The following is a 12,256-nucleotide window of genomic DNA, read 5'->3' as shown; positions in this document are numbered from 1 at the left end:
CTTGGAGCAACCTGCTCTAGTGGAAGGTGTCCCTGCCCGTGGCAGGGGTTGGAGCTGGAGGAGCTTTAAGGTCCCTTCAACCCAAACCAGGCTGTGACCCTGTGATGATTCAACGAGGCAGAACACCCCACTCCGCACAGCCACACACTTAACTGCAGCTATTCATAACATAACCAAATTCATAACATAAAAGGCCAATATTGGCTTTATAGCAAAACATGTGTAGCTATGAAAAGCTTTACTGATTTAAAAGCCAGGCACTTTTTAGGTCAGACATGAGACAAATGCACTCCCAAATTCCTTCCATTTAAACATCTTCCTGACTAATTTTCTTACTTGATCTTTCAAACACCAATTTGCTTCTGAAAGGGATGCAGGATTCTTCTCAGCTGCTCCACTCAGCAGCTACAAAGATAACCTCCTCTTCTCCTCAGTGTCCTCCTCCCTTCAACACTGTCCTTTAAGCTGGCGGGCAAAGCCCTTCCCTCTTCCCTTCCTCCACCTCTTTTTTCTGCAGCTGAATTTGTCTTTAGGAAAAGAAACGACACAGAATCATCATGTTTCCCATGTCCTGGCTCACATTAGTGAGTAAGGCTCTAGGGCCCAGTGAGGGGATTTTAATTTGCTTTTAAGTTTCAGGCAGCAAAGTTGATGAAAATCAATAAATCATTAGGTTCACGTACTTATAAATAGTTTTCATGCTGCTGTCAAAGTGCCCAGATGCAGATAATTGCTGATGCTTTCTGGTCCAAACTCCCTGCCTGTGCTTAGTGCCTCAGAAAACAAACAGGAATGCAAAATCAAGCTCCTGAACACCCTGCTCACCAGCCCCACTCCCATCTCCCTGCTGCAAGCATCTACAAGAGCAAAGGTGCTGATGGTGCCAGAGGATGAGGAGATGCCCTGGGAGATGCAGCAAGGAACTTGCCTGTCCCAATGATCCTCTCGATTTTAATACTAGCGTTATCCAGCTCTTTGGCAAAGAGGTGCACGGCCTGCATGGGGTCTTCACAAGTGTCAGGGTCGATGTATGTCCTCCTGGTTGGTATTTTAACTGCAGGGAAGGCAGAAAGGTGCGTGAGAAAGGCTCAGCCTGTTCTCCCGGGTTATCCACCTCCAGGTCTGCCGGCAGGACTAACTTGCCACCTTTTTATATGCAAAGCAAAAGACTCGCATTTCAGGTTGCTAGGAAATTTCTTGTGGGATTAAATGAACCTCATCTCTCTGCTCCACTGCCACAAGCCTTGAGTTAAAGGAGAGAAGCTCCTTCACTGTAGTGCAGCTCCCTCCTTGACCGAGTCACTCATACTGATCCTCAAGTATCCAAATCATCTCCATTCCCAAGACCTCTAGGAGAAATAATTATAATCACGAACAACCACGTGCCAGGCCCCCTCCATTAGCAGCACGGGCAGCAAAATGCCTCCCACAGGCACCCACCATCTGCTGCAGGGCCAGCAACCCTGCCCAGGAGCACATCCAGGACAACCGTGTGGAATGAGGCTGACCTGCTCACAGGAGCACTTGCAAAGGGACAGGACAAGGGGGAATGGCTTGAACCTGCCACAGGGGAGATTGAGATGAGCTGTCAGGCAGAAGCTCTTCCCTGTGAGGGTGCTGAGGCGCTGGCACAGGGTGCCCAGAGAAGCTGTGGCTGCCCCATCCCTGGCAGTGTTCAAGGCCAGGTTGGACACAGGGGCTTGGAGCAACCTGCTCTAGTGGAAGGTGTCCCTGCCCGGGGCAGGGGGTTGGAGCTGGAGGAGCTTTAAGCTCCCTTCAACACAAACCAGTCTGTGATGCTATGAAACAGCCAAGCTGAATCCAAGCAGCATGCAGGCTCTGCTGCATCCGAAATGCTTCAGGGAGCACAAGAGCATGTGTACGCTTCACGGGCATATGCCAGGAATCAAATAAACTCATCAATCCTGATATCTGAATTTCCTTTGACAACTGCTGTCTGTCTAATTACTGATGCTCAATAATCAAGAGTAGCCCCAGAAAACAGAAGCTGTGTTCTCATGCAGCCGTTTGTGGGAAGCTGACAGAATAATTCACACAGCCCATGGAAAGCTGAAGCGTCCCCATTTCCTTCGGCACAGCACTGACCCGTGTGTGGGAAGGACAGACACTGGCTTATGAAGCTGTCAAGCCTGCTGTCCCCAGGGAGCCTCACTGTGCTGAGCCCCTGCTCTGGGATGATGCAGGATGACAACACTTCAAAAGGAAGGACTCAGGGCTGCTTTTCTGGAAGCTGGGTTATTAATAGCAATAAACACAGGGATCCCCACACAGTTGTCCCAGCCATGGTGGCCAGGCTTCACTTACAGTGGAAGTACAGCTCCTCGTCCCCATCCTGGCTGGCTTTGCTGTATCCACACTGTCTGCAACGAGAATGAAGATGCACACTGTTATCTGGGCAGCAGCCTCTTGCTGGCTGTATGCCTCAAGTCACAATGCCCAGGAACAGAGTCCACCCCACGGCACGAGGAGCCAGCAGGCTCAACCCAGCTCCCACACTCAGAGCCAGCGCTGCCCCAAGCTCCCAAGGGACTTGGCTGTGGTCCTCCCCTGCCCCAAACCCCCTCGGTCCATGCCTCAGCCCCGCTCACCTCCTCCAGACCATGGTGCCGATCACCATGGACACCAGCACCGTCAGCCCCGCGATGGCCACCACCGCGATGATGAGAACGGGGTTCTGCTCGCTGGAGGCCACCGTCACTGTGGGAGGGAAGCAGAGGTGATGAGCAGAGCACCCCAGGAGGCCAACGGGGCAGCCCCGGCTGCTCCTCCCAGTGCCAACTGCATCCTCCAGCAAGGCAGGGGGACAATTCACCCTTAGCACCGGGCTGCTTTTCACCATCCTCACAACATCTCCCATTCTGGTTCAGCTTTAAGAGCTTGAGCTGGTGCAGTCGGACCAATGTGCAGGGCAGTGCTGCAGGCACAGATGGAGCAACCCCAGCACTCCAGGCTCCTGGTTCTGTTAATCAGCACTGAGGAAAGGTTCCTGTTTATCAGAGGGACATATTAAAATTTATAGCTTACAAATAGTTTTCCTTCATCACATTAATCCCTTCCCTTCCTGCTTTTGCAAACAGGGGTATTAGAAAGCTACATTCTATATAAAAATTTTATTGGTTTCAATTCATTCTGAAAATGTCTTCTGTGTGGCAAATGGATGCAATTTAAAGCCCTGTTAAACACAATCTGTGAGAGTCGTACTGAGCCAGCCATCTCAGGGCTTTCATTTCTAGCCAGGGTGGGTTATTAAGCTGAAGCCCAACCATCTCTCCAAGCCCTCTTTTAAGTCAGTGAAATAAGATACTTCTGGACTATAGTTATGAATGAAAACTGTGAAAAGGAAAAGCCCCAGCAAATAACACTGATGCTGGCTGACCTTACTCAGCCAAGCAGCTAACAAGCCAAGCGCCTCACGAGCCAGGATGGCAGCGGGGGTAAGCAGTCATCTCCTATCTGGGGCATGCATCCAAGGCCAGCTGCATCTCCAGGCTGGCCTTGCCTCCTGTGCTGTGCCTGCTGTATGCTGCACAGCTCCACAGACCCTCAGCATTTACACCACCAGGGACCAACACTCGCTCCCTTCCAGTGCCTGTTTGGTGGCACCACAAAAGGGACCTGGTGAGATCTGTTCCAGCACCAACATCACACCAAGGGAAAACAACACCCAGTCACTGGCTCTGCTGAGCTCTTCCTTGGGCAGTCTCAGTCAAGGAGGAGAGAGTCTGTTCCCAGCCTCTACACCAAAAAGGAGCCAGAGACTGGCTGCCCTCACTGGTGCACTGAGTAAGGACAAACTCCTCCAGGACAGACAGACCAGCAGCAGGGTTCAAAATCAAACAGGAAAACGCAATTAAAAGCAAACTCTGGGAAGTATCTCCCCTCAGACCCGGAGCAGATGAACCAGAGGAAGAGATGCTGCTCCAGGAAACCAAGACCATGTGGGGCAGGAGCAGGGAGCAGCAGCATCCCCATGGCTCAGTTCAGAAAGCCTCATGTCTCTGGTGTAGGAGACAAGCCTTGCCAACACTTACACTCTGCCAGGGTCTCCACTTCAATACTAGGGTTGTAGTTCCCAAAGTCTGGTGAGGAAGATGTCCGGATTTGGAAAATATAGAGGGTGCCAGGCTTCAGGTTATTGACAGTCACGGCTGTTGATGTGGTTTTCACAGTTGAGTAACTCTGGTCTCTCTGATCCTGTGAAATAATGAGATACCTGAGATGGAGCTGGACTGACAGCCCTGCCCCGGAGCAGGCGCAGCACCCCTGGATCTTCCCCTGGCCTCTGGCTCCCATCAGGGCAGTCTATCTAAACAGAAAGCCTTCAACAGGAAGAATACATTTACTAGATGTCTCATTAATAGAAATTACATGGAAAGGTCACACAGAATGGCAGATGGACCTGGTGATGTGCTATGGAAACAGGTAGAGGACGGGATGCTGGTACTTTCCAGTCCCTTCCTGCTCCCTTGCTACAGCCGCTCGAGCCCTGGAGTAAATACACCCGTATTAGCACACGCTGAGTAATTAAAGCTGGCAGGTGGGTTTGCAAAGCAAACCAAGCCCCGACAGCTCCCACAAAGCTTCCCGTGGTTCAGTGCAGCCACCATCAGAGATCGTTTTCTCAGCCATGTCAGGTAGAATTGAACAAGTTCCCCAGTGAGAAGATGAGATCTGGACCAGGTTATCTGATGCTGCTTCCCACCGGGAAGCCTCCCTCAGATCCCACACGTGTGTGCTGCGCCCTTGTTACACAAGGGACCGGTCCCAAGGAGCATCCCAGCACAGCAACCCCGGGCCATGACTGTGAAATGTATTTGCCATTTGATATGCTTTCCCCCTTGAATCTCCACAGTCAAAGTACAGCTGTAAAAGCAAAGATTAGGAACTAAGTTGATTTTCATGTCAGCATCAAGAGCCTCATTTCAGTGAATAACTGCTAAACCAGTTTGAATTCCCTACCCAAGCAGGATGTTTCCTCATTTCACATACCCTGAGTATCTTGTTGCTGCAGCCCATTTGCACAGGAATTACCATCTCGGGCTTCAGCATTCGCCCTCACACACAGATTTCTCCTTTCAAATCTATCAGAGGCTGAAAATCACATTAATATGAATCAGCTTCATGGTAGCTTGTTTCTAAATACAGAACGCCAACATGTCACCTGCACAGTTTGCTTGATATGTAATCAGCTCCATAACAAGCCTGAGCACACGCAGATAAGGTAATTTGTGGAACTGTGTCATAAACTGCATTTATTTTGATTTGGAGCATTGTCCCTGCTCTCTGCCCACTGGTTTTTCCTCTCAAAGTCTCAACCCACCTGTCAAATAAAAGCTGGGCTTAAAATTAAGAGATTGTCAGAAAAACCTTTGCTTGTGACCCCTCCTGTGGGGACCACTCAGAGCTCATGGGTTGGGCGGCTTCCTGAACCAGTGAAGGCCACAGCATCCAAGTTTCCCAAAGAACAGGCTGTGAATACAGGTGTCAACTTGTCAGAGATTTAGAAACCCAGTTTAGTTTAGCAGCTCCCGTCTACTGGCTAATGGCAAGCACCCAACTCTCACGTTTCTTGTGGTCTTGAAAAAAAGCCCTCCACAGCATTCAAAACATAGTAATGATAAAGAAAGGAATGAAAATGATTGGCTTTCCTCTCTCGCAGGGAGATGTCAACGTTGGGACTGGATGAAATTTTGCTGCACAGATAAGGGAAAAAAACCACTAATGAACGTAAAACTCTACAAATAATCCGAATCTCCCCAAACGTGCAGACGCAGCTTGCATCACACTGTGGGAGCAGAAAGGACCTTGCTGGGCCCTGTTTCAAGTGCTCCTCTTGCTTTCAGATGCCAGTAAAATCCCAACAGCACTGTCTACGGACACACATTCCCTCCCTTTCCCACCACTTCATGCAGCGCACATCCCCAGCATCACACAGGGCCAGGCTGGGCAAGGGAAGTACCCGGAGCTGGCTGGGGCATGACCAAGAGCTGGAGCCATTCCCCAAAGCCATTCCCCAGAGCCTACCTTCTCGTAGTACTTGACCTCATACTCGGTGCCGTTTGCGGTCGGGAAGCCCGGCTCCTGCCACGACAAGGAGATGCTCTTCTGCTCAACTTTATCTGTGCGGATGTCAGTGATAGGATTTGATGCTGAAAAAGCAGAGAACAAAACAGGGGGTGAGCACGCTGCTGCTGAGGGCAGAGCTTCCCTCCTGCTCCAGCAGCATCCAAATCCCCCTGCATCCAAGTGCAGGGACACCTTCCACCAGACCAGGTTGATCCAAGCCCCATCCAACCTGGCCTTGAACACTGCCAGGGATGGGGCATTCACCTGGGCTGTGAGTCCCACATCAGCCCAAACATGCTGAGTTGTGGTAACTTCATTTCTGCTTCTGCCTGGTGATGCCACAGTGAAAACTTCAACAATTTAAACAGCTGAAGAGTGGTGCTGCTGCTGCAGATGCCAGTTCCCACGCTCTGAATCAGGATTGAAATAGGGCAAATTCTAAGCTGATGATCATACAACAGGAGAAGATGGTGGTAAAATACGACAGCTTTGTAAACTGTAGGTGGCTAGTAATCTTGGACCAAAACCAGGCAAAAAAAACCTTAAAAACCCTTAAAAAGCCTTCAGCCATGGTGCTGCAAAGGGGTCTGAGCAGCAGCTGACACCCAGTGCTCTGAACCTGCTGCTAAGGATTTCTGGGAAACACAAACCCTTTGAGCAGGAGGGCTTGGAGGACATGCCAAGGCTTCTCCAGCCACCTTAGGTGCAGGCTCTACCCCACAGCTGGATAACAGGAGAGCTGCCTGCCCTGCCCACTGCTGAGCACACAGCCCATGCCTCAGGAGCTAGCTGTTTATTTCTAGTTAGCACATGCTCCATTCTGCATCTCCCTCCCTGGCACGTGTGCTCCCGTTTAGTTCATCTCACCAGGCGGGATGCACTTGCCAGCTCTTCCCATGTTAACCAGGTTTGGCTCCAAACAGGCAGGCAGCAAGCAGCTCGCTGTCCCCGGCCATCCGCAGGCTCTGTGCCGGATGCTGATGCCTTTCCTGCACTGGTCGCTGCATTCCCAGAGCCTCCTCTGTGCTGTGTCCTCCTCTGACCACCTTCTCCTGCCTCTAAGCCCTTGAGCTGTGCTCAGTGCCCATACAGCAGCAGCACTGCCTGCTGGCAGCATCGCGGCAGCTCTTCCCAAAGCCTCTCTCCTCCTGCACCAGCAGAAAGCCAGCTGGACCTGCCAGGCTGCCTGCAACATCTCAGGAGCCAGCCAAGGACACAGCATCCCTCTCCTGCCAGAGCAAGGCAGCAGCAGCTCAGATGTGATGATCTGCCCATGGCCAGGGCATCCATCAGCAAGAGCAGGGAAGAAGGGGCTGCCACATGCTAGGACACGTGGTGGTGTGGGTCACCATGTGAGTCGTGCTAGGACATTGCTGTCTTTGCTGCAAAGGTGCTATTCAGGAAAGACACTAAATATTAGTAGGAAAAATAAAGTACCTGCTCCTATAATAAAGGTTCTATTGGAGACCTTTGTTCTGCTCCGGATTGATTAGTGAGGAAATTAGGATTCATTAGAAAAACTGACCTTCCCAGGGGCTGAACACACCAAGTGAGGTCTTCACAGCTCTCCTGGGGTAGTGCCCAAGCTGTCCTGGTTGGGTGGCAGAAAGTCTCCTCTCAGGCTGAGAAGGGAATGGGAAATGGCACAAAAGCCTCTCAAAAGTGTGGCTCTGGGCTGCCCAACCTGCCCTTCACAGCCATCAGCCCGGATACAGCTGGAAGCCACGGTCTTCCCTGAAACACCCTGGTAGACATCATGGGCCAGAACACACCCGGGTGAAGGAGCTGCAGTGACCCCGCAGCTCTACAGCAGGCACAACGAAAGCTGCTTGGGGAAATGGGCTGTTTCTGGCTTGTCCTGCTTCTCCATCAAATCAGGCTGTTTGCTGGACCCTGACTATCCCACGTCTCCTGTGGAGAGGAGGAAGAGGAAAGTAAACCTAAATATCTGTGAAATGTTGTGGTTATTACTTAGCTCATTAATCTTTGCTGAAGAAAAAAGTCCTCCTGATGTTTTATTCATGATGATTTGCTTGTTGACTCCAAGTCCCTTTGGCTTCTGCTGAAAGAGCGAGAGGACCCAAAAAGCAGCTGAGAGCCTCCTGTGCTCATGTGAGCTTGGTACCAGCAGGAAGCCCCATGTCCTCCTGTGGCACTTCAAGACCCATGAGTATGGCTGAATTTGCACCAGTTTGGCAGCTTTGGCTCCAAACTGCTCCTGATCTCCACTTCATCAGAGCCAGGTTTACGCTAGTCCAGGCTGTAGTATTGCAGTTGTGCTGGGAAGGAGTGGAGAGAATCACTTTCACATACACCTCTCCTCTGCAGACAGACTAAACGAGCTGGGCTTGCCCAGCCTGGAGAAGAGAAGGCTCCTGAAGGCGACACCTTAGAGCAGCTCCAGTGCCTAAAGGGGGCTGCAGGAAACCTGGAGAGGGGCTTTGGACAAGGGATGTAGGGACAGGACAAGGGGAATGGCTTGAACCTGCCAGAGGGGAGATTGAGATGAGCTCTGAGGCAGAAGCTCTTCCCTGTGAGGGTGCTGAGGCACTGGCACAGGGTGCCCAGAGAAGCTGTGGCTGCCCCATCCCTGGCAGTGCTCAAGGCCAGGTTGGACACAGGGGCTTGGAGCAACCTGCTCTAGTGGAAGGTGTCCCTGCCCGGGGCAGGGGTTGGAAGTGGGTGAGCTTTAAGCTTCCTTCAACCCAAACCAGTCTGTGACTACGCAAGCAGTTCCCTTCCTCAATCTTGCAGACACACACTGACCTACATGCACAACCAGGAACACACAGCATGCTCACAGGTCTTGTCACTGGGACAGCAGGGTAACCCCACCATGAGCCCTTGGCCTCTGCTTGAGTGCACATCACTGCATGTTGTATGGAACAACAAGTGATACGGGCAGCTGAGATGAGCCTGACACTCCACTTGGGTTTTGCTCCTGTAAACTAAGTTAAGTGCTCCTTGCTGTTTTATGTGATTCCCATCAATAAATCATCACACAGATGCCCTCCTGTATCTCTGAATCTAGCAAGCAGACTGAAAACACCTCAACAAGTGGTCCTGACTGTTAACAAAGTCATCAGGAATAATCACGCTCGATGATGGGCTGTAGAGCAGAACCCATGGTACATGCCAGAAAAGCAGGCGCTAGCCTCAAACATGTCTAAAAGGCATTAAAGAAAATCACACAGACTATAAAGCATTTCACACTGTGAAAAAAAATGTGTTCCCCATCAATATTTTAAGCTCCCCCAACATTGCCTCTATTCTGAAAAAGCACACATTAAATTATTCAGCACTCCGCCTCATTTCATACATTCCCTTCAGTTGGATGTGGGTTTAGTCCTCTTAATTAACCAGTCTACCAGCAGAAAAGGAATAAAACCAGGGGTGGGCACTGGGTCCCTCCACTGAACAACCTGCTGCATCCAGAACCCAAAGAGAGTCCTTCAAGAGGGACAACAGCAAGCACCTAGACATGGAGTGGAACCAAGAGGGCCTGCAGCCATGCAGCAGGAAGAGCCTCTTTGGTGCCCCCCGTCCCCAGGAACGCTCTCTCCACACCTTTCCAGAGCCAGGGCAGCAGAGCAGACACACAGCAAACACGAGCAGACCAAAACCCATCCACTGGTGCTGTCTGCTGGTCCCCATACGGGGTGAGCAGCCATCAGATGGACAGAGCCTGCCATCACCCTGAGCATCTCTGCCCCCCTGCAGCACGGCACTGGGGACAACCAACAACCCCCCTCCGTCGCCAGTAACACCCAACACAGCAAACACACTGGCCATTGCCCCAAGCAACTCCTGCCCCGGGGTCCTTCCTTCCAAACCAAAAAAGAAGCCTCATCACCTCCTGTGCAGCTCTTCCAGGGCTGGTTCTCGCTGCACGGATGGCGAAGACCCCACGCAAGCACAGACCCTCATCCTGCAGACCCGCTGTCCCTCCTTGCTGGGGCTGGGCTGCACATGCAGAGAGCTCTGCTTCACAAGACCTAATTCAGCACAAACCACTTCTCCACAGTCTCAGAGAGGAGAATGCATTTCAGCAGTGGCTGCATTATTAATCTGCAACAGATTTAAAAGCCCTTTAAGATCGGAGCCGATCCCTGCCGGGAATATAAATGACATCGTCCCAGAGTGTACATTTACATAGCTAATGCAGCCCTACTCCTGCAGGTAAACAGCTCCCTTCCCTCCTCAAACATTTTTATTTAGTCCCATGCTGGGGCCCGATTAGAAAAAACACAGTATTAATTTTGCCTCCTGCAGACTAAATAGCATCTTTTCCCCTGCAAATACAATGAACAACTGCTAATTCCCTCTTGTGACTGCTGAAGGGGAAGGGCAGTGTGAAAGCTGCATTCGGAGCTATATTTAGAGGAGCAGAGATCTGACAGCTAAATAGGGTCTTGTTTCTTTGTTTAATTTTTCCTCTGAAGCTGCAGCTTCCCTGCTGCTGCAAATGACTTCTGAGAGCATTGCATCGCGGCCACCAAGGAAGCCACGGCTGCTTGAGGAATCTCTGAAGCCTCCCCTTTCTCTGACCATGTCCCCCTCTTTGCCCATAGGGGCAGGTTTATCATCACTGTCACTTCATGCCCACAGAGCCAAAGGAGAGGAACTGGGCACCGGGGCAACTGCAGATGGAGCAGCACCAGCCTGGCGCTGCCTCAGGAGGGGACACCTTCAGCAACACAAGATTTAAGTGTTCTAAGACACTTCCTGAGCCTCAGCTGCTCGGCTAATTGTGAGCCACCATCTGCATCCGGAGACTCGGCAGCTCCACAAGAGGCATTGATTCTGAACACTTCACAAGATTAATTATGCCGTATTCTTCACGAGCGTTTCAGCTCCTTCAGGAGTGTGGAGTAAGGGGCTGAGATTCCCACTTACCCAGAAGAAAAGCTGTACTGAACAAACAGCTAAGGCACGTGTTGGTATGACAGCCTGGTTGCTTCACTCCCTACCTAATGCCCTTACCCGGCCTCTTGTCTCCAGCTCAGACCTGAAGCTCTAGGTGAGGAGACAGCTTCAATCCCACTTCCCTCTGCATGACACCAGGAGGAAGCCTCTGGATGAACGGCTCATTATTAGACCTTGTCAAGCTCACCCTTCCCGAGCTTGTACATTGGCTCAGGAATAACCTGAGCTCAGGAGACAGAAGATCTTCCCAGAGCTAAATCCACCCTTGAACAGCAAAGATCCTAATGAGGAGCGACACCTCCACCGAAGAGCAGTCTGCAGCACAGCATCACCCCACGGAGTCACAGAAACCATTATATGAGGGAAGAAAAGGCAACAACACGTGCAAAAACATTTGATCAAGTAGTGGGAAAATTATTTATAACAAGATCAAAGTTTAATCTCTTCAGATGAAATTGTTGGCCAATTCCTGCCAAGAGGTATGCGAGGATCATCTGTCTCCATTAGCTGTGGCTTGGCAAAGGGTTTTCATGCAAATTCCTAACATAACCACAGAGGAACAGACAAGGACACAAGCCAGAGCTGATTCTCCTTAGGCACAACTGACAACTGAGGAGGGATCAAGTCCCTGTGGCCACCCAGGGCAAGGCTGGCTACTTGCTTCCCCTCAACATAAACGCGACATGTGAGGTGGAAAAGTGTGAAACTGTGCCACAGACCAGGACAGAAGAGAAAGTTTAATCAATTTTACAAGGGCCTGTAGGGACAAGACAAGGGGAATGGCTTTAACCTGCCACAGGGGAGATTGAGATGAGCTCTTAGGCAGTTCTTCCCTGTGAGGGTGCTGAGGCGCTGGCACAGGGTGCCCAGAGAAGCTGTGGCTGCCCCATCCCTGGCAGTGTTCAAGGCCAGGTTGTTACCATGCTCGCTGCCATCCGGCTGTGAGCCAGTGCAGCACCAAGGGAGACAACAGGCACAGGCTCCTCGCCTCCCCATGGCACCAACCGTGCTGCAGGTCACTCTCCATCTCCTCCTCCTGCCTGTGCTGCTCGTCACTGCTGAGCACCACGTCAGTGCCACCGGAGCAAACCAAGACGTGCCGGGGTACTGCCACAGCATCAGGCGTGCGGATGATGGTGACCATGAGGATGGCACCCACATCACCTCCACATCCTGCATCCTCTCATTAACAAAGAGACCCAGACACCCCAGAGATGATACGTGAGCATAAAACAGTGCAGGC

The 12,256-nt window shown here is 51.3% G+C and overlaps 1 protein-coding gene across 1 annotated transcript in view; it reads right to left on the bottom strand.

The window, feature by feature from the left end:
• Positions 1-12,157, bottom strand: part of LOC104410726 (ephrin type-A receptor 7-like) — a 17,606-nt gene extending 5,449 nt beyond the window's left edge. Inside the window, 6 exon segments of the mRNA XM_010020977.1 lie at positions 929-1,054; positions 2,326-2,381; positions 2,610-2,718; positions 4,053-4,215; positions 6,046-6,170; positions 12,019-12,157. Coding sequence (XP_010019279.1) covers positions 929-1,054; positions 2,326-2,381; positions 2,610-2,718; positions 4,053-4,215; positions 6,046-6,170; positions 12,019-12,157 — 718 coding nt within the window.
• Between the last annotated feature and the right edge of the window lie 99 nt (positions 12,158-12,256).

Source organism: Nestor notabilis, unplaced genomic scaffold (genome assembly GCF_000696875.1).
Source record: "Nestor notabilis isolate BGI_N333 unplaced genomic scaffold, ASM69687v1 scaffold13268, whole genome shotgun sequence".
Lineage (NCBI taxonomy): Eukaryota > Metazoa > Chordata > Aves > Psittaciformes > Psittacidae > Nestor > Nestor notabilis.
This window is presented reverse-complemented; position numbering and strand designations above follow the sequence as displayed.